The 25,556-nt window shown below is 41.9% G+C and overlaps 1 protein-coding gene across 2 annotated transcripts in view; it reads left to right on the top strand.

Moving 5' to 3' along the window:
- The window catches only part of eif4ba (eukaryotic translation initiation factor 4Ba), a 75,809-nt gene that overhangs the window by 41,129 nt on the left and 9,124 nt on the right, over nt 1-25,556 (top strand). For both annotated transcript variants that reach the window (XM_072249646.1, XM_072249647.1), the window contains 4 exons: nt 2,254-2,352; nt 4,147-4,344; nt 15,871-16,114; nt 24,910-25,004. In XM_072249646.1, coding sequence (XP_072105747.1) covers nt 2,254-2,352; nt 4,147-4,344; nt 15,871-16,114; nt 24,910-25,004 — 636 coding nt within the window. The remainder of the gene's footprint in view (nt 1-2,253; nt 2,353-4,146; nt 4,345-15,870; nt 16,115-24,909; nt 25,005-25,556) is intronic.

Here is a 25,556-nt window from a genome sequence, read left to right on the forward strand (position 1 = left end):
AGGGAACGTACATGCTTCACAACAGCCATATTTTTAATGAACTAAACCTAGTGGTTGTGTAGTCCCTTTGTGTATGAATAGCTTTAGCTATATTGTACTTGCATAACTGTATACTTTTTATGACCTTGATTTTTTTTTTTGTTGTCACGAACGTTAAAACTTAAAATGACAGTTTGCACACAGCAAATTTGCATAAATAGTAATGTGATAATGACCATGTGGTTGTATTTTGTGATAGTTAAGTGACACATTGCCCTGCCCTTTGAAATAATGTCACAATCAGGACTGTGGTTCAAGGTTTCATTCAAAAGATGGCACTGTCAACAGTAGAGGTTTGCCTCAGTACTCCACTGAAGTGTCACTTAAATTTCTCTGCTAACTGGCCAAAGATTTGAACCCAAAATCTTCTCAGAGACAAGAGTGTTAACATTTAACAATGATTCACCACTTTTTATTCATCACTATGTATTAAAGCCTTGCTGCTTTAAACCCATGAGAAAAATCCAAAAATCCCATAGATGGTTGACATTTGCTCCTCAGTTCAAAGTATATTTATTACCAAAGTATGTATATGTTGCCATATACTACCTTGAGATTCATATTCTTGCAGGCACTTGCAGGGGAAAAAGAAATCCAATAGAATTTTACAGAACTATACATAAACAGAAGAACATCGACAAACAGCCAAGGTGCAAAAGGAGACAAACTGTGCAAATAAAAATAATACTGAGAACATGAGTTGTAAAGGGCCCTTGAAAGTGAGTCTGTAGATCATAGAATCAGTTCAGTGTAGTGGTGATTAACGTTATCCATGGCAGTTCAGGAGTCTGATGGTTGTCAGATAATAAGTGTTCATGAATGTGGTGGTGTGGGGCTTAAGGCTTCTATACCTCCTACCCAATGGTAGTAGTGAGAGCAAGGCATGGCCTGCATGGTGAGGGTTTTTGGATACTGCTTTCCTGCACTGGTGGGGAGGGCTTTGCCTGTGATGGACTGAGCTGTATCCGCCACTTTCAGTTATCTTTTTCATTCCTTGGCATTGGTGTTTCCATACCAGGCCTTGATGCAACCAGTTAGGTTACTCTTCATGTGCATCTATAGAAGTTTGTCAAAGTTTTTGGCAATAAATAATGAGTAATACAAAATATTCCATGCCTTTGTGTCAGTGTCCAGCTCCAGTTATTATTGCCCTGCCTGTTTTATTCTTTATCCAACCCCTAATAAAGTGCATCTTTTCCTGTAAAATACATTTCCTTTTCTCTTGTTTCCTAAATGTTTAGTAATCCAATCTGCCCCACATCTTGGCCAATAGCTATTAGCCTCTAGGCTGTATTTCCCTTCTTACATAGGATTGACATCAAGTCATACATGTTCAAAGAAAAGTTCAAAAGTACATTTTTTTATGCATTCTACAACCTTTAGATTCGTCTTCTAACAGGCAGCCACAAAACTAAGAAACCCAAAAGTAAACATGGAAAAAGAAGACTACCATACACCCAATGCATAGAGGGGGAAAAAAATCAAATCATGCAAATAGTATTCTGAACTGAAGTCCACAGAGTCCATTCACATACCTTGGTTCAGCGCAGAGTGGACCAGCAAGCTGAACAGGCTCGACTTTCACCTCCAGTCCCGACACCCTGACCATTTCAATCTGGTCCGGCACCTAAATTGTCATCCAAACATCAGGTTCAGCCACTTCGATACACTTTGGGATCTGGACCTCGTTGTCTCAATTTGGTCCGGCGCTTAAATCAATTGAACCTCTGATCTTGCTCACTCTCGGCAGCATTGGAGCTGGACACTGATAGGAGAAAAGGAGGGTCTGAGAGAAATGGAAGAGGAGAGGGAAAAGTACGAAGAGCGTTAGTTGTGTGTTAGCAATATTCAGTAAACCAAACTTAATGAGTTCTGCATTTTGTGACAAAAAGATATTGCTGCTTTTGTGAACTGAACAGTAAATAGAAACAAGTCTTTGGATTTTGTAGACCTCCAATTACAAATGCATACAGAACATCATAATATACACTAATTTCTGTTCACCAACAGTGTGCATGATATAATGCTTACAGCTTGCTCTTAACGTTTTGTGTCATCCAGTTTAGAAGCCTGTTATAACAGGATGCATCACTTAATCTTTCATATCAAATCATTTGTTCCCATTGATTATTTTCTAATTTCACTGGTAACTATTCTTTTCATGTATGTCTTCTTCTTGTAATGTTTTAAGATTTGCGGATTCTGCTTTTCTAGGAATTAGGGACCGTTATGACATCCGTGATCGGGATGGTTCTCGGCGGGATGGAGATAGGTACAGGGATGATGGTTTCCGGGACCGTGGTTATGATAGAGGTAAGCTGACCTATGGTTAAAGCTATATATACTTTCATAGTGAACAGTGAAGCATCTGTCTGCCTCTATATCGTGAGCCATTTAGTTTGTTGCAATGAGTCTGTATTGGGAAAACAACTAGTTTGGTTCTGTTTCAAAAGAATGGTCAAATTAAAATGGGATGATCAGCAATATTCATTAATTGAACCTGTAAGAATGATACTACTTCAACTGTCACATAAAGAAAGCTATTTGGAATATGGAAATAAAATTGGAATGCATCATGCACATATTGATATCACCAGGAATAAAAGTCTAATTTTGTATTAATATATTAAGAACATCCCCAAACCCAACTATTTGCAATTAAGTAAGAACTTCTAGATGTACATTGCTTGGTAAATTATTAGTAAAGCTATCACCCATTTAAAACGGATTTGTTTGGTTTTATGTCAGGTGGCTTAAGTGGGGTATTGCAAAATAGAGACCGTAAACCATACAAGTGCTTCAGGCTATTTAGCCATTCAGTAACTCATTAAGGTTGAAGGCTGTTGGACATTGGATCCTTAGCTGTAGTTTGCTATATGTTGTAATTCTACTGCTTTTAAAGACAATACATCAAATGGATTTAAACTCATTTTATAATGTGTTAGCAATGCCCAAATTTATTTCAGTAATTTAATGTGATTCTAATCATTGGCTACAGGATATTTTTCACAATTGCTACAGGATCTCTTTTCCCCCTCTTGTTTGTTGAATCCAAGGCCTATTTTTTTCTAAAGCCTTTTTTGACTTCAGTGTATAAAAATGGCCAATTTTGATTAGCTTTAGGGACTTGGATTTTTATATTCCCTTGATGCTGGAAACCTCACGATGCAACCCATTCTTACAAATGGGTCCAGAATCACTACCATTTAGCACATTTCATCTCTAGTTTGAGAAGTTTTCCTCAGTGTCTTTATGTTTTTGAAGGGGTAAGTATAGTTATTAAGATAGCACACTTAGTTCCATATATATCAAAAATACCAGCAAAAGATCTAATGTATTAGTGCAAAGGGGCGATAGAACTGGCTTTTTAGCTCTCTTCAGTGACTATGCCTAGTATATTTGTAAGAAAAATACCATTACCTGAGTGAAATTTCTCTTTATTGTTCAGGTTCAGCAAGTAATGTGTGATTTAGACTTAAAAGAAATTTTGTATCCTGTGAAGCTCGGGTGAGCTGGAAAGGATTGTCTTGTCATTCTGTACTTTCATGTGTGTGTGTTTTTTTAAAGTGTCTGAATTACTACAAGTCCATCCTCCTTATGCAAGTCACGTACTGCATTCAGACTTTCTAAATGTTGCTTAGGAATTTCCAACCATTATTATTCTGCTGCTAACTTGGCAGTAGGATATCATTGTTCTGAGATGACTATTGTATCTATAATTATTCCTAAAGTTATCTCTTTCAGTAAATCGTTTATATACTTTCTGGACTAATTTCTTCAACTACGTTAAATTAGCTTACTACATTTACTGGTTAATGGACTCGGAGGTCTTTATGAATCTAAGAGAATGACATTTTGAAATATTGGCTAATAATATTGCATAAGTGAAGTAGATTATGTAAATTTTGATCAATCAATATAAATGCACTGAACTTCTCATACAAAGAAGCATTCTGTAGAAATGTTCTATCCATATTGCCCAGTGTAAAAGGAGTGCTACAGTTTAAAAAAAACGCATTTCATTAATCAACAATAGAGAGATTCTCCACAAGTGACAATTTGTTCAGTAATGACTGCGATGTTTTAATGAAGTGAATTGTTTTATAGGCAGCCGGCGTGTATTTGGCAGCGGATTCAGGAGAGACAATTATGATGACCGGCGGAGTGATGATTATCGTGCTGGTGGTGATCGTTACATTGACCGCTACAGTGACCGTTACAGTGATGGATTTGACCGCTTTGACAGAAGAGACGACAGGAGAAGTGATTATGGCTCAAGAGATGAAATGAAGCAGGAAGATAGAGGTAACTGATTTATATTACTACCAAGAAATATTTTTGCAAGGAAGATTTAAAAGAAATTGGGGAGACCATTGTATGAGCTCACATTGCATTTTAAGTCTTGCCCATTTTGATACCTGAGCTAATATTAACGCTAAATATTTCATCTACCATCTGTTGTGCGACAAATGGAGGTAAGGTCTTTCATACAATGCCAGCAGTGCATGCTAACACTTCATTTCTGCACACTTAAGTGCTGACTAAAATAAGCCAATGAGACTTGAATTTGTGCTGAAGCAGTTTTAATGTACTGTTCTATTGGGAGTTATGGGTTAGAACGTATGGGAGAGTGTTTTGCAAGCTTGGCAGGCTGTAATCAGCATGAGAGGTCTTTCGTTGGAGCCACAGCATGAGGTTTAAAAAGAGCTCAGGTACTTCTCAGCTCTTTTCCAGCAGGCTGCAGTTAGCGTGAGGTTGTTTATTCGTGATGCAGTGCAAAGTTTAACAAGAACTCAGCCAATTTTTTTTTTGAAAAGTTGGGGGTGGGGATGTAAGTGGGTGGCCATTGTGTGAGTGTTAGAGTGGTCCAGTTTTGGCTCAACAGATTTGGGCAAGCACAGGTGTATTTTTTTCTCACTTAGTACATAGCTAGTATGCTGAGAATGAGTCTGGAAATCATGGTATGTTTGTTTGAGATGTGGGTACTCTGGGAGGCCCCTGATAACTACAACTGCACAAAGTGCATTGAGCTGCAGTTCCTTTGAGACCATGTTAAGGAACTGGAGCTGCAGCTTGATGACCTTCAGCTCGTACGGGAGAATGAGGAGGTGACGGATAGCAGATACAGACACCCTTTAGTTGCTGGAGGCAGGTGCCTAGGTCACTGTCAGGAGAGGGAAATGGAATAGGCTGCCAATGCAGAGTATCCCCGTGTGGCCATTCCTCTCATTAATAAGTATACCGCTTTGGATACTGTGGTGGGGAGGCGAGTGGCGGCGACCAGGTTTCTGGCATTGAGTCTGGCTCTGTGATTCTGAAGGGAAGAGGAGTGCAATCTTAACTAGAGGAGCAGAAAGCAGATTCTGTAGACGTGGCACAGACACGGGTGGTATGTGCCTCCCAGGTGCCAGGTCAGGGATGTCTTGGATTGGGTCCATGGCATTCTAAAGGGGGAGAGTGAGCAACCCGATGTCGTGGTGCATATTGGTCCCAATGACATACAGGTAGGAAAAGGGAAGAGTTCTTGAAAAGAGAATATGGGGAGTTAGGCAGAAAGCTGAAAAGCCTAACTTTCAGGGTAGTGATCTCTGGATTGCTGTCTGTGCCATGTGCCACTGAGGGGAAGAATAGGATGATTTGGCAGATGAATGTGTGGCTGAAGAATTGGTGCAGGGGTAGGTTTTCAGATTTCTCGATTATTGGGATCTGTTCTGCGGAAGGTATGACCTGTACAAAAAAGGATGTGTTACACCTGAACCCAAGAGGAATAAATATCCTTGCGGGCAGGATTGCAAGAGCTGTTGGGGAGGGTTTATACCAATTTGGCGGGGGGGGGCAAGAACTGAAGTGATAAGACTGGCAATGGAGCAGTTGGTACACAAATAGATGCAGTGCGTAGTGAGACTGAAGAAGAAGAGGCAGACGCTGGGGCAAAATTGCACTCAGTGTGATGAGTTAAAGTGTAATCGAGGGCCAAAATCAAAAGGGTGAACAATACAGGACTAAAGGTGTTATATTTGAATGCACACAGTAAACGGAATAAGGGAGATGATCTTGTAGCACGTTTAGAGATTGGCAGGTGTGAGCATCTCTGAATCGTGGCTAAAAGAAGATCATAGTTGGCAGCTTAACATCCAATGATACAGTGGACAATCAGTAACTGGGAGCAATGGAAAGTGTTGGCTGATTGAGCACATAAGGCATCGATCTGCAGCAGTTACATGTTTGAACAGCAGCCAGTCAGTGATTGAGATTGATTGGCAAGAATAGATAGAAATAAGCTAGGGGCTAGTGGAGCGGCCTTTGTTGGGGTGGACAGTGTTAGAGTGGTTATTTGAGGCTTCAGTGAGGAGAGGCTTGAGCAAGAGAAGGCAGTAAAGCTGTAGGTAGATTTTTTTTTCCTGTTTATTTATTGTTTCCTTTATATTTGCACAGTTAGAACAGCAGTGATGCCAGGCAGGACCCAATGCTCCTTTTGTGGTATGTGGGAAGGTGAGGAACTTCCAATGTCCCTGAGGACTTCACCTCCAAGAAGTTCATCCAGCTGCAGCTTCAGACACTACGTTAAGGAGTTGGTGCTGGAATTGGATGAATTCTAGATTATTTGGGAGGCTGAAGGATGATAGATAGGACATACAGGGAGGCTGTAACTGTCAGGATGCAACACAGAAGACTGGAAGGGGAAAGGGGTTGAACAGTCAGTGCAGAATACCTTTGTAGCCATCCCCTTCAAAAACAGGTATACCACTTTGGAAACAACAGGAATTCTGTAGATGCTGGAAATTCAAGCAACACACATCAAAGTTGCTGGTGAACACAGCAGGCCAGGCAGTAAAGATGCTGCCTGGCCTGCTGCGTTCACCAGCAACTTTGATGTGTGTTGCTCGTATGCCACTTTGGATACTGTTGAGGGAGGAAGACCTAACAGAGGTTTAGGTCTGATAGTGGCATTACTTGTCAGGGAAAATATCGTGGGAGTGCTAGGTCAAAGCAGACTGCAGAACCCATCTAGTGGGGCATTGTGGGCGGAACAGGAATAAGAAAGGTATGACCACGTTAATGGGAATATATTATAGGCTAGTCAGCAGTCCATGGGGTTGAGGGGAGCAAATTTATAGAGAGATCGCAGATGGGTGCAAGAAACCTGGTAGATGATTTTAACTTTCCACATTGGCTGGGACTATCATTACTGTAAAGGGACTAGATGGGATAGAGTTTGTCAAATGTGTTCACAAAAGTTTCCTTAGTCAGTAAGTCAAAGTCCCAACAAGAGAGTGTGCAATACCTGATCTGTGACCTTCCCTGTCCCACTCCCTAATAGCAGATCAGGTATTGGCATTATGAGCACTGGATGCAAAGTGTTCCTCTACGCAAACTTCCATGACCTGCTCTGTCTCATTCCCTAATAGCAGAAGTTTGTGTAGGGGGAACACTTTGCATCCAGTGATCATAATGCCATTAGTTTCAAAGTAAATATGGAAAATGGTAAATCTGGTTCATGGTTTGAGAAAGGACAATTTTGATGATATCAGGAAGGATCTGGCAAGTGTGGGTTGGGACAGGATGCTTTCTGGCAAAGGTATACTTGGTAAGTGAGAGACCTTCAAAAGTGAAATTTTGAGAGTACAAAGTTTGTATGTAAAATACAAGGTAAGGATAACTGGTTTCAGGAACCTTGGTTTTCAAGCGGTATTGAGACCCTGTTTAAAATTCTTTTTAAAAAAGGAAGTGCATAGCAGGTATAGGCAGGTAAGAACAAATGAGGTACTTATGGAATATAAGAAATGCAAAAGAACACTTAAAGAAATCAGGAGGGCTAAAAGAAGGCATGAGGTTGTCCTAGCAGACAAGGTGAAGGAGATTCTACAGATATGTTAAGAGCAAAAGGATTAGAAACTTAGAAAACCTACAGCACAATACAGGCCCTTCGGCCCACAAAGCTGTGCCGAACATGTCCTTACCTGAGAAATTGCTTAGGGTTACCCATAGCCCTCTATTTTTCTGAGCTCCATATACCTGTCCAGGAGTCTCTTAAAAGACCTTATCGTATCCACCTCCACCACCATCTCCGGCAGCCCATTCCACGCACTCACCACTCCCTGCGTAACTTGCCCCTGATATCTCCTCTGTACCTACTTAAAACTGTGCCCTCTTGTGCTAGCCATTTCAGCCCTGGGAAAAAGCCTGTGTTTATCCACACGATCAATGCCTCTCATCATCTTATACACCTCTGTCAGATCACTTCTCATCCTCCGTCACTCCAAGGAAAAAAGGCCGAATTCACTCAACCTATTCTCATAAGGCATGCTCCCCAATCCAGGCAACATCCTTGTAAATCTCCTCTGCACCTTTCTATAGTTTCCACATCCTTCCTGTAGTGAGGTGACCAGAACTGAGCACAGTACTCCAAGTGGGGTCTGACCAGGGTCCTATATAGCTGCAACATTACCTCTTGGCTCCTAAACTCAATCCCACGGTTGATGAAGGCCAATGCACTGTATACCTTCTTAACCACAGAGTCAATCTACGCAGCAGCTTTGACTATCCTGTGGACTCGGACCCCAAGATCCCTCTGATCCTCCACACTGCCAAGAGTCCTACCATTTATACTATATTCTGTCATCATATTTGACCTACCAAAATGAACCACCTCACACTTATCTGGGTTGAACTCCATCTGCCACTTCTCAGCCCATTTTTGCACCCTATCAATGTCCCGCTGTAACTTCTGACAGTCCTCCACACTATCCACATCACTCCCAACCTTTGTGTCATCAGGAAATTTACTAGCCCATCCCTCCACTTCTTCATCCAGGTCACTTATAAAAATCACAAAGAGTAGGGGTCCCTGAGGCACACCACTGGTGACCAATCTCCATGCAGGATATGGCCCTTGACAAAGATTAGAACATTAGCAAATTTGCCAATGACACAAAGCTGGGTGGCAGTGTGAAATGTGAGGAGGATGTTATGAGAATGCAGGGTGACTTGGACAGGCTGGGTGAGTGGGCAGGTGCATGGCAGATGCAGTTTAATGTGGATAAATGTGAGGTTATCCACTTTGGTGGTAAGAACAGGAAGGCAGATTATTATCTAAATGGAGTCAAGTTAGGAAAAGGGGATGTACGAGATCTAGGTGTTCTTGTACATCAGTCACTGAAAGCAAGCATGCAAGTACAGCAGGCTGTGAAGAAAGGTAATGGCATGCTGGCCTTCATAATAAGGGGAATTGAGTATATAAATAGACCATTTAGAATGGAGTTGAGGAAAAACTTTTTCACCCAGAGAGTGGTGGATGTATGGAATGCTCTGCCCCAGAAGGCTGTGGAGGCCAAGTCTCTGGATGCTTTCAAGAAAGAGGTGGATAGAGCTCTTAAAGATAGCGGAATCAAAGGTTGTGGGGATAAGGCAGGAACTGGATACTGATTGTGGATGATCAGCCATGATCACAGCGAATGGCGGTGCTGGCTCGAAGGGCCAAATGGCCTACTCCTGCACCTATTGTCTATTGACCCATCCACAATCACTGTTTGCCTTCTGCGGGCAAGTCAGTTCTGAATCCACAAAGCAATGTCCCCTTGGATCCCATGCCTCCTTACTTTCTCAATAAGCCTTGCATAGGGTACCTTGTCAAATGCCTTGCTGAAATCCATATGCACTACCATCATCAATATGTTTAGTCACATCCTCAAAAAATTCTATCAAGCTCGTAAGGCGTGACCTGCCTTTCACAAAGCCCTGCTGACTTTTCCTAATCATATTATGCCTCTCCAAATGTTCATAAATCCTGCCTCTCAGGATCTTCTCCATCAGCTTACCAACCTGAAGTAAAACTCACTGGTCTATAATTTCCTGGGCTATCTCTACTCCCTTTCTTGAATAATGGACTTTCTTGATGCTTTCCAAAAGCTCCTGCACATCCTCTTTCTTAATATCTATATGCTCAAGCTTTTCAGTCCGCTGTAAGTCATCCCTACAATTGCCAAGATCCTTTTCTGTAGTGAGTACTGAAGCTTAATTATTCTGCTGTTTCCTCCGGTTCCATACACACTTTTCCACTGTCACACTTGATTGGTCCCATTCTCTCGCATCTTATCCTCTTGCTGTTAACAATATTTGTAGAATGCATTAGAGTTTTCCTTAATCCTGTGTGCCAAGGCCCTCTCATGGCCCCTTCTGGCTCTCCTAATTTCTTTCTTGAGCTCCTTCCTGCTAGTCTTCTGGCTCTCTATCACTACCTAGCTTTTTGAACCTTTCGTAAGCTCTTCTTTTCTTCCTGACTAGATTTACAAGAGCCTTTGTACGCCACGGTTCCTGTACCCTACCATCCTTTCCCTGTCTCATTGGAACATACCTATGCAGAACTTCACGCAAATATCCCCTGAACATTTGACACATTTCTTCCGTACATTTCCCTGAGAACATCTGTTTCCACTTTCAAGTTCCTGCCTGATAGCTTCATATTTCCCCTTACTCCAATTAAACACTTTAACTTGTCTGTTCCTAACCCTCTCCAGTGCTATGGTAAAGGAGATAAAGTTGTGATCACTATCTCTAAAGTGCTCTCCCACTGAGAGATTTTGACACCTGACCAGGTTCATTTCCCAATACCAGATCAAGTACGGCCTCTCCTCTTGTAGGCTTATCTACCTATTGTGTCGAGAACCTTCTTGAACACACCTAACAAACTCCACCCCACCTAAACCCTTCATTCTAGGGGCATGCCAATCAATATTTGGGGAATTTAAATCTCCCACCATAATAACCCTGTTATTATTACACCTTTCCAGAATCTGTCTCCCTATCTGCTCCTGGATGTCCCTGTTACTATTGGGAGGTCTATAAAAAAACACCCAGTAGAATTATTGACCCCTTTCTGTTCCTAACTTCCACCCACAGGGACTCTGTAGACAATCCCTCCATGTCTTCCTCCTTTTCTGCAGCAGACACACTATCTCTGATCAACAGTGCCACACCCCCAACTCTTTTGCCTCCCTCCCTGTCCTTTCTGAAACATTTACAGCCTGGCACTCGAAGTAACCATTCCTGCCCCTGACCCATCCAAGTCTCTGTACCGGCCACAACATCATAGCTCCGAGTACTGATCCACACCCTAAGCCCATCCACTTTGTTCATAATACTCCTTGCATTAAAATAGACACATCTCAAACCATCGGTCTGAGCGCGTCCCTTCTCGATCACCTGCCTATCCTCCCTCTCGCATTGTCTCCAAGCTTTTTCTATTTGTAAGCCAACTGCCTCTTCCTCTGTCTCTTCAGTTCGGTTCCCACCCCCCAGCAATCCTAGTTTAAACTCTCCCCAAAAGCCTTAGCAAACCTCCCCGACCTGATATTGGTCCCCCTGTGATTCAAGTGCAATCCATCCTTTTTGTACAGGTCACTCCTGCCCCAATAGAGGTCCCAAGATTGCAAGGGACAAAATTGGAAGATCAGAATGGTAATACATGTGTGAAGCCAAAAGAGATGGGGGAGATCTAAAATGGACTTTTTTTACATCTGTATTTACTCAGGAGATGGATGCAGAGTCAATAGAAATTAGACAAAGTGGCATCAACTTTATGGAAAATGAAGAGGCAATAGGTAGAAGTCCCCAACAAAAGAGTATGCTGACTTGAGGCAAATTAGAGTGGATAAATCCACAGGGCCTGACAAGGTGTTCTCTCGGACCCTGTGGGAGCCAATTGCAGGGGTCCTAGAAGAGATATTTTAATCATCCTTAGTGGCAGGTGAGGTACTGGAGGATTGGAGGATGGCTAATGTTGTTCTGCTGTTTAAGAAAGGCTCTAAAAATAAACCAGGAAATTATAGGCCGGTGAACCTGACATTAGTAGTGGGGAAAGTTATTGCAAAGTCCGGATATGTGAGCATTTGAATAGTCATGGACTGATTAAGGATAATCAGCATGGATTAAAGTGGATGAAGGAAGGCAGTGGGTGTTGTCTACATGGATTTTAGCAAAGCACTTGACAAGGTTCCACATGGGAGGTTGGTCAAGAAGGTTTGGTTGCTCGACATTCAATACAAGACAGTAAATTGTATTGGACATTAGCTTTGTGGGAGAAGCCAGAGACTGGTAGTAGAGGGTTGCCACTCTGACTGGAGGCCTGTGATTAGTGGAGTGCAGAAGGGATTAGTGCTGGGTCCATTGTTGTTTGTCATCTATATCAATGATCTGGATGATGTGGTTAACTGGATCAGCAAATTTGCAGAAGACAACAAGATTGGGGATATATTGGAAAGCGAAGAAGACCATCAGAACTTGCAGAGGGATCTTGACCAGCTGGAAGTTGGGCTGATAAGATGGCAGATGGAATTTAATAAAGACAGGTGTGAGGTGTTGTACTTTGGTAGGACCAACCAGGATAGGTCTTGCACAATAAATGGAAGGGCACTGAGGAGTGTTGTAGGACAAAGTTATCTGGGTGTACAGATTCATAATTCCTTGAAAGTGGCAGCGTCAGTGAATAGGGTTGTAAAGAAAGCTTTTAGTGCATTGGCCTTCGTTAATCAAAAGTATTGAGTACTGGAGATGGGATGTTGTGTTGAAGTTGTATATGACATTACTGAGGCCTAATTTGGGGTATTGTGTGCAGTTTTGGTCACCTACCTGCAGGAAAGATGTAAGTAAGGTTGAATGAGTACAGAGAAATTTTACAAGGATGTTGCCAGGTCTAGGGGATCTGAGTTGTATGGAAAGATTGAATAGGTTAGAACTTTTATTCTTTAGAACATATAAGATTGAGAGGAGATTTGACAGAAGTATACAAAATTATGAGGGCTATAGATGGGGTAAATCAGGGTATTTTCACTGAGGTTGAGTGGGATTACAACTAGAGATCATAGGTTAAAGGCAAAAGAAAAATTTAAGAATATGAGGGGAAACCAATTGAAGGGTCGTGAGAGTGTGGAACGAGCTGCCAGTGCAAGTTGTACATGCGGGTTCGATTTCAATATTCAAGAGAAGTTTGGATAGGCACGTGGATGGAAGGGAGTATGGGGGGGGGGCTATTCTCCAGTTGTAGGTCAATGGGGCTGGGCAGTTTATATGGTTTGGCACAGACTAGATGGGCCAAAGGGCCTGTTTCTGTGCTGTACTTTCCTATGACTTTATGATACGCATTCTATCTGATAGACAGGCAGGTAAGCAGAGGGCATGTGGTGGCTTTGTTGCTTTAAAAAAGAATGAAATCAGATCCTTGGATAGAGGTGACGTAGGATCTGCAGATGTAGAGTCCTTGTGGGTAGAGTTAAGAAACCGCAAGAGTAAAAATACCATGATGGGAGTTATGTGCAGGCCTCCAAGCAGTAGCCAGGATATAGTCTACAAATTGCAACGGGAGATAGACAAGGCACGAAAAAAGTGCAGTATTGCAATAATCATGGGGGATTTCAATATGCAACTAGATTGGGGAAAATCAGGCTGGTGGTGGATCCCAAGAAAGGGAATATGTAGAATGCCTACGAGATTGCTTTTTGGAGCAGCTTATGGTTGAGCCCACTAGGGGAATAGCAATTCTGGATTGGGTGTTAGGCAATGATCTAAATTTGATTAGGGAGTTTAAGGTAAAGGAACTGTTAGGAGACAGTGATCATCATAATATAGAATTCACCTTGCAGTTTGAGGAGGAGGAGGAGCTAAAATCAGATGTGCCAGTATTACAGTGGAGTAAAGGGAATTACACAAGCATGAGAAGCTGACTAAAGTTGATTGCAAGGGTCACAAGCAGGGAAGACAGTAGAACAGCAATAGCCCCAGTTTCTGGGAGTAATTTGGAAGATGCAGGAAAGATATATTTCAAAGATGAAGTATTCTACAGGGAGTGTGAGCCAACCGTGGCTGACTAGATTCAAAGGTTCAATTTAATGTCAGAGAAAGTATACAATATACATCCTGAAGTGCTTTTTCTTCACAAGCATCCACGAAAACAGAGAAGTGCCCCAAAGAATGAACGACAGATAAACATGAGAACCCCAAAGTCCCTCCCCCCAGCTCCCCACTCCCGCACATAAGCAGCAGCAAGTAACGAGGTTAAAGACAGCACTAAAAACAAAAGAGTGGGCATGTAATATAGCAAAAAATAGTGGGAAGGCAGAGGACTGGGAAGCCGACAGAAAGCAACTAAAAAACCATAAAGAGAAAAAGATGAAATATGAAGGTAAGCTAGCCAATATAATCTAAAAGAGGATACAGAAGGTTTTGCAGGTATATGGAAAGTAAAAGAGATGAGAGTGGATATTAGACCGCTGGAAATGGGACAAAGAAATGGGAGACAAACTGAGTAAGTTTTTTGTCAGTCTTCACTGTGAAAGCACTAGCAGAATGCCAGAAATGTGAATGTGTCATGGGGCAAAATTGAATGTCATTGCTATACTAGAGAGAAGGTTCTTGGGAAGCTGAAAGGTCTGAAGGTAGACAAGTCACCTGGACCAGATGGCCTACACCCCAGGGTTCTGAAAGAGGTAGCTAAAGAGATGGTGAGGGCATTAGTAGTGATGGTGGGGGCATTAGTATACCTTAAAGACTGGAAAATTGCAAGTGTTATTCCAGTCTTTAAGAAGGAAGTCAGGAGGTTATGTTGCAAGTTTATAAAACTCTGGTTAGGTCACATCTGGAATACTGCATACATTCTGGTCACCCCACTATAGGAAGGATGTTGAGGCTTTGGAGATGGTGCAGAAGAGCTTTACCAGGATGCTGTCTCATTTAGAGGGCATTATGTTATCACTAGAGGCTGGATCACCTTTGGTTGTTTTCTCTGGAGCACCAGAGGCTGAGGGAAGATCTGATAGAGGTTTACAAGATCATGAGAGACATAGAGTGGACAGAGAGTGTCTGCTTCCCAAGGTTGAAATGTCTAATACCAGAGGACATGCATTGAAGGTGAGAGGGGGTAAGTTCAAGGGGGATGTGGGATGAGTTTTTACTCAGTCATGGATGCCTGGCATGCGCTACCTGGAATGGTCATGGAGGCAAATACATTAGAGGCTTTTTAAGAGATGTATGAATAGGCACATGAATGTAATGCCTTTGGAGAGGACTCGGAGGATGTTCACGTGAATGATCCTGGGAATGAAAGGGTTAACATACAACGAGTGTTTGACTCGGGCCCTGTACTCACTGGAGTGTAGAAGAATGAGGAGCAGATCTAACTGAAACTTATCGAATATTGAAAGGCCTAGACAGAGTGGATGTGGAGAGGATGTTCCCTATAGTGGGGAGGTCTAAGACCAGAGGGTACAGCCTCAGAATAGAGGGGCATCCATTTAGTACAGAGATGAGGTAAAATTTCTTTTGGCCAGAGGGTGGTGAATCTGGAGTTTACTGCCACAGGTGGCTGTGCAACCCAAGTCATAGGCTATATTTAAGGCGGAGGTTGATAGGTTCTTGATTAATCAGGGTGTCAAAGGTTATGGGTAGAAAGCAGGAGAATGTGGTTGAGAGGGGTAATATATCAGCCATGTGGAATGGCAGTGCAGACTTTTATGAGCCGAGTAGCCTAATTCTGCTCTTGTCTCCTTGTGTCTTTTGGTCTGCTTCTAGCAAAATAAACTGTCTATAACCATGGATCGATCACCATGTTATAATTTTAGTATCTTGGGAATAATCATGTTAAAGACGCTATATTTCAAAAGCGTACACCTGGAATTATCTCTTCACTGAGAATATATGTACTGACATTTGCTTCCACGCTGATTTTTGTATGCATGCATTTACAGCTTTATATCCTGATTTGGGGTTTTGTGCACCACTACTCTGAATAAATTTGAGAATGTGTGACATTTTGAACAATTGGTGAAATTGTACCTATAGGACCTGTACAGAGGCCTAAATTGAACCTGAAACCTCGCAGCATTCCAAAAGAAGAGGTTGTACGTGCTCCCCCTGCAGCATCATCTGGAAGATCAGCATCCATTTTTGGTGCTGCCAAGCCAGTGGATACAACAGCTAAAGAGCGTGAGGTTGAAGAGAGATTGAAGAAGGAGCAAGAAAAATATCAGAGGCAAATAGATGATCAAGAAAGAGGGATTAAAGGGGTTAAACAGCCACGAGAAAGGTAAGCATTTTTCCCCAGGATAAAGGAAACTGTTTCAATAATAATAAGTGTGGTAGATGAATGCATGTGCAGCTTTTTTATTTTGTCAGAAATGTTGAGGCCTAGAAGTGTTGGTGCTTTTGGTGAAGGTCTTGAAACCCAACACAGCTGTTTCCTTTGGGTAGAGCTGCTTTACTCTAGCCTGAAGAATTGATGTTCATCTTGCAGAGCACCCTGCAGAAGCTAAGTGTTCTGTTGAAACACGCCACTTTGAAGGTGATGAAGTGAAATCTTAATTAAAGCAATATGTTTAGCAACATCTTGTGAAAACTTTCAATTTGTAGCACTGGTAGTTCAAAATCTGTGGAGCACAGCTTATAGTTTACAAGCTCTTGACAACAAAGATAGTGCATGTATTCTTGGCATTATAGAGGTGACCACCTACTAAAAAGAAGTGTACTGATCTAATTTACTTTCATCTATTTTTTTAAAGCTATCAGTGGGTTTAAAGATACGACGCTTTCCATCATTGATTTCAACTTGTGCCATCTGTGATGGCATGCAGAGTAATCAAATTTTGTCCATTTTTAATTATATTTTCTAAAATTAGGTGTAAATTTCACTTTAGTGATGCACAAAATAACCATTATTACGTTTTGAAGCACATGCAGCAATTCAGTATTCATTCATAAATTACTCTTTGGGTTCTTAAGTTATTTTAAGTTTTGTGACAGGAACTCATTTTACTTTGGTTCTCTTGTTAATTTAAAATATTTAGAACTAGTTTATGCAAGACCAAAACTTATCAGTGGAATTTTTCCACTTCAGTTCTTCAATAAAAATTTTTACTGTTGACATGAAAGAACTTGCTAAATAGCACAAAGAATAAGAAAAGTTTATCAAAGAGTATGAACTTTTTTCTCCTTGAGGATGATAATAGTGATAGATTTAGCAAAATTTCTAAAAGGGTTAGGGATTTGAGAAAGCAATCTTTATATATAGACAGGCCGCTTAGAAGAGAGACCGTACTGGATCTGGTGCTAGGCAATGAATCTGGTCAGGTGACAGATCTCTCAGTGGGTGAGCATGTCGGAGACAGTCATCATACTTCCCTGACTTTTACCATAGCCTTGGAGCGGGATAGGAGCAGACAGTATGGGAGAGTATTTAATTGGGGAATGGGGGAATTATGATGCTATTAGGCAGGAACTGGGGAGTGTAAATTGGAAACAAATATACTCAAAGAAATACATGATGGATATGTGGAGGTTGTTTAGGGAGCACTTCTGTGGAGTTCTGGATAGGTTTGTCCCATTCAGGCAGGGAAAGGGTAGTAAGGTGAAGGAACCATGGTTGACAAGAGATGTGGAGCATCTGGTCAAGGGGAGGAATCGAGATGTCCAGGTGCGAACTCCAGAAAGCCATCTCACAGGCAAAGTGACAATTCCAGATGAAACTTGAATCAATGAAGGCTGCTCGAGAGTTATGACAGGGCTTGGATACTATCACCTCTTATAAAGTTAAATCAAATGACATAGGCAAGAACAGGGCATCACTTCCAGAGGAGCTCAATGCCTTCTGTGCTCACTTGCACTGTCAAAACATGGAGGAACTATCACATATTCCCCCAGACCCCCCCCCCCATGATCCTGTGATTTCAGTATCTGAGGCTGATGTGTGAGCAGCCTTCAGGAGGGTGAACACACGAAGCACATCTGGCCCAGACGGTACCTGGCCAAGTACTAAAAAACTTTGATCAACTGGCTGTAGTGTTCATGAGATCTTCTCACTCTAACAGTGTGAGGTACCCACCTGCTTCAAGCGGGCTTCAATGATACAGGTGCTTAAGAAGATCATGGTAACCTGCCTCAATGACTATCGTTCAGTAGCAGTTATGTCCACAGTAATTAAGTGTTTTGAGAGGATAATGATGAAACACATCAACTCCTGGCTTAGAAGCAACTTGGGTCTGCTCCAATTTGCCTTCTGGTCCACAGCAGATGCTATCTCACTGGCTATTCACTCAACTGTGGAACATCTAGACAGCAAAGATGCATGCATCAGGATGCTCAGCATTCAATATCATCATCCCTCAGAACTAATGAATAAGCTTCAAAACCTCAATACCTCTTTGTGAAATTGGATCCTGGATTTCCTCACTTGCACTGTGTGGCTAAGCACAACGCTCATATTATGTTCAAGTTTGCAGATGACACCACTCTTGTAGGCAGAATCAAAAGTGGTGATGAATCAGCATATATGAGTGAGATTGAAAATCTGGCTGAGTGATGCCACAACAACCTCTTGCTCAATGTCATGAAGACCAAGGAGCTGATTATCGACTTCAGGAGAAGGAAACCAGAGGTCCAGCCAGTCCTCATTGGGGGATCAAGAAGTGGAGAGGGTCAGCAAATTTAAATTCCTCAGTTTTACTATATCAGGGGATCTATCCTGCGCCCAGCACATATGTGCAATTACGAAGAAAGCACGGCATGACATCTAAAACTTTGACAAACTTCTATAGGTGTGTGGTGGAGCATATATTGACTGTCTGCATCACAGCTTGGTATGGAAACACCAATGCTCTTGAACAGAAGATCCTACAAAAAGCAGTGGAGGTGGCTCAGTCCATCACAGCTATAGCCCTACCCACCATTGAGCACGTCTACACGAAAAATTGTTGCAGGAAAGTAACATCCATCACTGGGGACCCCCACCACCAAGGCCATGCTCTCTTCTCATTGCTGCCATCAGGAAGAAGGTACAGGAGCATCAGCGCTCGCACACAAGGTTCAGGAACATTGAAATGTTCCCACAACCTATAGACTCACTTTATCACTTTCAAGGACACTTCGTCTCTTGTTCTTGATATTTATTGCTTTATTATTATTATTACTACTTTTTCTATTGCACAGTTCTTCACATATGTGAAGAACAGGACAACGACTAGAGTGATCGGGGATAGAAGGGGAAACTTGCTTGGAGTCAGAAGAGGTAGGGGAGGTCCTTAATGAATGCTTTGCTTTAGTATTCAGTTGTGAGAAGGATCTTAATGTATATGAGGACACTGTAAACAGGCTGATATGCTAGAACCTGTTGACATTAAGAAAGAGGATATTTTTGAGGATTTTTGAAAAACATTAGAATAAAGAAGTCCCTAGGTAGGACAGGGTATTTCCCAGGTTACCTCAGGAAGAGAGGGAAGAGTTTACTGTGTCTTTGGTGATGATCTTGGCGTCCTCACTGGCCACAGGAGTAGTACTAGATGATTGGAAGGTGGCAAATGTTATTCCTTTGTTGAAGTAAAGAAATAGAATAACCCTGGGAATTAGAGACCAGTGAGTCTTGCTTCAGTGGTGGATATATTATTGTAGAGTATTCTTAGAGATAGGATTTACAAGCATTTGGAGAAGATGGTCTGATTAGGGATCATCAGTATGGCTTTGTGAGGGGTAAGCCATAACTCACTAGCCTAATTGAATTCTTTGTGAATGTCAAGGCACATTGAATGTAGAGCAGTGGATGTGGTATATATGGTTCTTAGTAAGATGTTTAATAAGATTCCCTATGGTAGGCTCATTCAGAAACTCAGGAGGCATGGGATTCGGAAACCTGGCTGTGTGGATTCAGAACTGGCTTGCCCATAGAAGGCAGAGGATGGTTGTAAATGGAGTGCATTCTTCCTGGAAGTTGGAGACCAGTGGTGGTCCACAGGGATCTGTTCCGGTAGCCCTGCACTTTGGGATTTTTATAAATGACTTGCAGGAGAAAGTGGAAGGGTGTGTAAGTTTGCAGATAACAGAGGTTGTAGGAGTTGTGCATAGTGTGGAAGGTTGCTGTAGGTTATACAGAACACTGACAAGACTGAGAGCTGAGAAGTAGCAGATGAAGTTCAACTTGGAAAAGTGTGAAGGCAGAATACAGGATTAATGGCAAGATACTGAGCAGTGTGGAGGAACAGGGATTTGGGGTCCATGTCCAAAGATAAATCAAAAGTTGCTGCGGAAGTTGATAGGCTGCTTAAGAAGGCGTATGGTGTGTTAGCCTTTATTATTCAGGGGATTGAGTTCAAAAATTGTGAGGTATGTTGCAGCTCCATAAAACACTGGTTACACCACACTTGGAGTATTGTGTTTAGTTCAGGTTGTCTCATTATAGGAAGCTTTAGAGAAGGTGTAGAGGAGGTTTACCAAGGCGCTGCTTGAATTAGAGAGCATGTTTTATGAGGATAAGTTGAGCAAGCTAGGGCTTTTCTCTTTGGAGTGAAGGAGGATGAGAGATGACTTGATAGAGTTGTACAAGATGGTAAGCACAGATCAAGTGGATAGCCGGAGATGTTTTCCCAGGGTGTGGGAATAATATATAAGGGGGCATGATTGGAGAAAAGTGGTGGGTGAATGGAATTCCCTGTCGGGTGGTGGTAAAGGCAGATACATTAGGGCATGTAATTTAAAAAAAAACTCTTAGATTGGCACATAGATGACAGAAAAATGGAGGGCTATGTAAGGGGAAAGGGTTAGACTGATCTCGGAGCAGGCTAAAAAGTCAGCACAATATTGTGAGCCGAAGGGCCTAAGCTGTGCTGTAGTGTTCTATGGAAAAAAATATACATAAATAGACAAAGACTGACAAACAACCAGTGTACAAAAGAAGACAAACTGTGCAAATAGATATAATACTGAGAACATGAGTTTTAAAAGAGTCCTTGAAAGTGTGTCTTTAGGTCATAAAAATTGGTTCAGAGCAGTGGTGAATGAAGTTATACATGGTGGTTCAGGATCCTGATGGTTGTAGGGTGATAACTGTTCCTGAATCTGGTGAACCTAGTGCTTCTGTACCTCCTTCCCGATACTAGTAACAGGAAGAGGGCATGGGCTGGATGGTGAGGATCATTGAAGGTGGAAGCTACTGTTGGGAGGGCTTTGCCCGTAATGGGCTGGGCTGTATTCACTACTTAATGTTGCATTTTCTGTTTCTGTGCATTGGTGTTTCTATACCAGGCAGTGATGCAGTCAGTTAGGATACTCTCCGCTGTACATCTATAAAGGTTTGTAAGTTTTTTTTGTGACAAATTTCTAAGAAAGTAGAGGCACTGTTATGCCTCCTTTGTCATGGTACTTCCATGCTGGTCCCAGGATAGATCCCCGAAATGATATTGCTGAAGAATTTAAAGCTGCTGACCCTCCCCACTTCCATTCTCCTAATATAGATAATTGGGCAGTTTTCCAGGGAAGGTGGGACCTGTTTCGGTGGGATGGTTTACATCTGAACTGGAGGGGGACAAATATTCTTGCAGGTAGGTTTGCTAGAGAGGCTCCAGTGGATTTAAACTAGATACAATGGGGTAGGGAACCAGAGTGTAGGAACAGATGTAGGGGAGAAGGAAGAAAAAGAAAATAGTAAAGTTGTTTGCACCATTAGTGATAAACAGAGAGTAAGAGGTGGAAATTTTCTTAAATGCATTTATTTTAATGCAAGGAGCATTATAAGAAAGGTGGATGAGCTTAGAGCATGGATTGATACCTGGAAGTATGATGTTGTAGCTATTAGTGAAACATGGTTGCAGGAGGGGTGTGATTGGCAACTAAATATTCCTGGATTTTGTTGCTTCAGGTGTGATAGTATTGGAGGGACAAGAGGGGGAGGTGTTGCATTGCTTGTCAGAGAAAATATTACAGCAGTGCTCTGGCATGATAGATTAGAGGGCTCGTCTAGGGAGGCTATTTGGGTGGAATTGAGGAATGGGAAAGGTGTAGTAACACTTACGGGTGTATTATAGACCACCTAATGGGGAGCGAGAAGTGGAGGAGCAAATTTGTGAGGAGATAGCTGATATTTGTAGTCAGCACAAGGTTGTGAATGTGGGAGATTTTAATTTTCCACACGTTGACTGGGAAGTCCATACTGTAAAAGGGCTGGATGGTTTGGAGTTTGTAAAATGTGTGCAGGATAGTTTTTTGCAGCAATATATAGAGGTACCAACTAGAGAAGGGGCAGTGTTGGATCTCCTGTTAGGGAATGAGATAGGCCAGGTGACGGAGATATGTGTTGGGGAGCACTTTGGGTCCAGTGATCACAATGCCATTAGTTTCAATATAATTATGGAGAAGGATAGATCTGGACCCAAGGTGGAGATTTTTGATTGGAGAAAGGCTAACTTTGAGGAGATGCAAAAAGATTTAGAAGGAGTGGATTGGGACAATTTGTTTTATGGGAAGGATGTAATGGAGGTCATTTAAAGGTGAAATTTTGAGGGTACAGAATCTTTATGTTGAAGGGAAAGGTTAAAAGTTTGAGAGAGCCATGGTTTTCAAGGGATATTGGAGACTTGGTAGGAAAAAGAGATATCTACAATAAATATAGGCAGCATGGAATAATTGAGGTGCTTGAGGAATATAAAGAATGTAAAAAGAATCTTAAGAAAGAAATTAGAAAAGCTAAAAGAAGATACAAGGTTGCTTTGGCAAGTAAGGTGAAAATAAATCCAAAGGGTTTCTACAGTTATGTTAGTGGCAAAAGGACAGTGAGGGATAAAATTGGTCCCTTGGAGAATCAAAGTGGATGGCTATGTGCGGAGCCAAAAGAGATGGGGGAGATTTTGAACAATTTCTTTTCTCCAGTATTCACTAAGGAGAAGGATATTGAATTGTGTAAGATAAGGGAAACGGGTAGGGAAGTTATGGAAACTATGATGATTAAAGAAGAGGAAGTACTGGCGCTTTTAAGGAATATAAAAGTGGATAAGTCTCCGGGTCCGGACAAGATATTCCCTAGGACCTTGAGGGATGTTAGTGTAGAAATAGCAGGGGCTCTGACAGAAATATTTCAAATGTCATTAGAAATGGGGATGGTGCCGGAGGATTGGCGTATTGCTCATGTTGTTCCATTGTTTAAAAAGGGTTCTAAGGGTAAACCTAGCAATTATCGGCCTGTAAGTTTGACGTCAGTGGTGGGTAAATTGATGGAAAGTATTCTTAGAGATGGTATATATAATTATCTGGATAGACCGGGTCTGATTAGGAACAGTCAACATGGATTTGTGCGTGGAAGGTCATGTTTGACAAATCTTATTGAATTTTTTGAAGAGGTTACTCGGAAAGTTGACGAGGGTAAAGCGGTGGATGTTGTCTATATTGACTTCATTAAGGCCTTTGACAAGGTTCCACATGGAAGGTTAGTTAGGAAGGTTCAAACATTAGGTATTAATATTGAAGTAGTAAAATGGATCAGCAGTGGTTGGATGGGAGACGCCAGAGAGCAGTGGTGGATAACTGTTTGTCAGATTGGAGGCCGGTGACTAGTGGTGTGTGCCTCACGGATCTGTACTGGGTCCGATGTTGTTTGTCATATTCATTAATGATCTGGGTGATGGGGTAGTAAATTGGATTAGTAAGTATGCAGATGATACTAAGATAGGTGGTGTTGTGGATAATGAAGTAGGTTTTCAAAGCTTGCAGAGAGATTTAGGGCAGTTAGAAGAGTGGGCTGAAAGATGGCAGATGGAGTTTAATGCTGATAAATGTGAGGTAGGACATTTTGGTAGGACTAATCAAAATAGGACATACATGGTAAATGGTAGGGCATTGAAGAATGCAGTGGAACAGAGGGATCTAGGAATAATGGTGCATAGTTCCCTGAAGGTGGAATCTCATGTGGGTAGGGTGGTGAAGAAAGCTTTTGGTATGCTGGCCCTTATAAATCAGAGCATTGAGTATAGGAGTTGGGATGTAATGTTAAAATTGTACAAGGCATTGGTAAGGCGAAATTTGGAGTATTGTGTACAGTTCTGGTCACTGAATTATAGGAAAGATGTCAACAAGATAGAGAGAGTACAGAGAAGATTTACTAGAATGTTACCTGGGTTTCATCACCTAAGTTACAGAGAAAGGTTGAACAAGTGGGGTCTTTGTTCTTTGGAGCGTAGAAGAATGAGGGGGGGCTTAATAGAGGTATTTAAAATTATGAGGGGGATAGATAGAGTTGATGTGGATAGGCTTTTTCCATTGAGAGTGGGGAGATTTAAACAAGAGGACATGAGTTGAGATTTCGGGGGCAAAAGTTTAGGGGTAACATGAGGGGGAACTTCTTTACTCAGGGAGTGGTGGCTGGGTGGAATGAGCTTCCAGCAGAAGTGGTTGAGGCAGGTTCGATGTGGTCATTTAAAGTAAAATTGCATAGCTATATGGACAGGAAAGGAATGGAGGGTTATGGGCTGAGTGCAGGTCGGTGGGACTAGGTGAGAGTAAGAGTTCGGCACGGACTAGAAGGGCCAAGATGGCTTGTTTCCGTGCTGTAATTGTTATATGGTTAATGAGGACTGGCTCTTGAACCTCTGGCTTGTTCCTCCTGTAGTCAACCTTTGGTTTTGATGTTGAGTGAGAGGTTGTTGTGATACCATTCAACGAGATTTTCAATCTCCCTCCTATATGCTAATTCATCACCATTCGCCCAGTAACTATTGTGTCGTCAGCATACTTAAAAATGGCATTGGAGCTGTATTTAACTGCATAATCATAAGCATAGACTAGAGCAGGGGGCTAAGCACTTACCCCTGCAGTGCATCTGTGCCAATGGTAAGTGTGGAGGAGATGTGTGGGTTGGCAACAACTGACCAGGGTCTGTCAGTGTGGATACAGTTGCACAGGGACTGAAAATCTCAAAAATTACTGAGTTACTTTGGTGGCTTTGCCTTATTACTACCACAAAATCACCATTGACTTGCCTGACTCGAATGTTAACCAATTTGGATTTTTTCTGGTAATTGGCACTTAAATCAATTTGATGTCATTTTGTGAATGTCCTTTGGTTCAATGTAGACATCCAAGCTGGCGCAATGAAGATCAGGTGGAGCGTTCAAGGACTGCCAGTGACTCTTCACAGCCAACTGATACATGTGTCCCTGCAGGTCGAGGTAACATTTTAAATATTCTGAGTTTTTATAATCTCTTAGAAGAGGTATGAATATCAGTAGATGTAAAGTGCTGGCTGCCTGCTTTTTTGTATATGTAAATGATTTGAATATTAGGACAGAGTAAACTATGAATTTGATGAATTCAAACTTAAAGGTCTTTGTAACACCGTTCCCCCCCCCCCCCCGCCCCCAAAACCCCCTTTCCTCTTCCTAGGCTAGCAGAGAATGCATTTTGGCAGATAGGATCAGGCAAGCCAATAGATATATTGACAGAGATCATAAAAGTATGCAGAATTAGGGGTAGGACGGGTCAGTGTGCTGGATGTTTGAGAGAGTAGTTAGCAAAACAAACTGGATCTTAGACCTGAGAAGGGATATTGTGTACAAAAGCAGTGAAGGTAACTTGAATGTTTATAAACACTGGTTAAGCCACAACTGATCACATTTCAGAAAGGCTGTGAAGGTCATTGAGACGTGCTGATGAGATTTACCAGTTTTTGGATAGGCACAGTCACTGTTTGAAGAGGAGCAGGTGAATTGTCCTCTCATGGT

The sequence above is a fragment of the Mobula birostris genome, chromosome X, assembly GCF_030028105.1.
Source record: "Mobula birostris isolate sMobBir1 chromosome X, sMobBir1.hap1, whole genome shotgun sequence".
NCBI classification, from domain to species: domain Eukaryota; kingdom Metazoa; phylum Chordata; class Chondrichthyes; order Myliobatiformes; family Myliobatidae; genus Mobula; species Mobula birostris.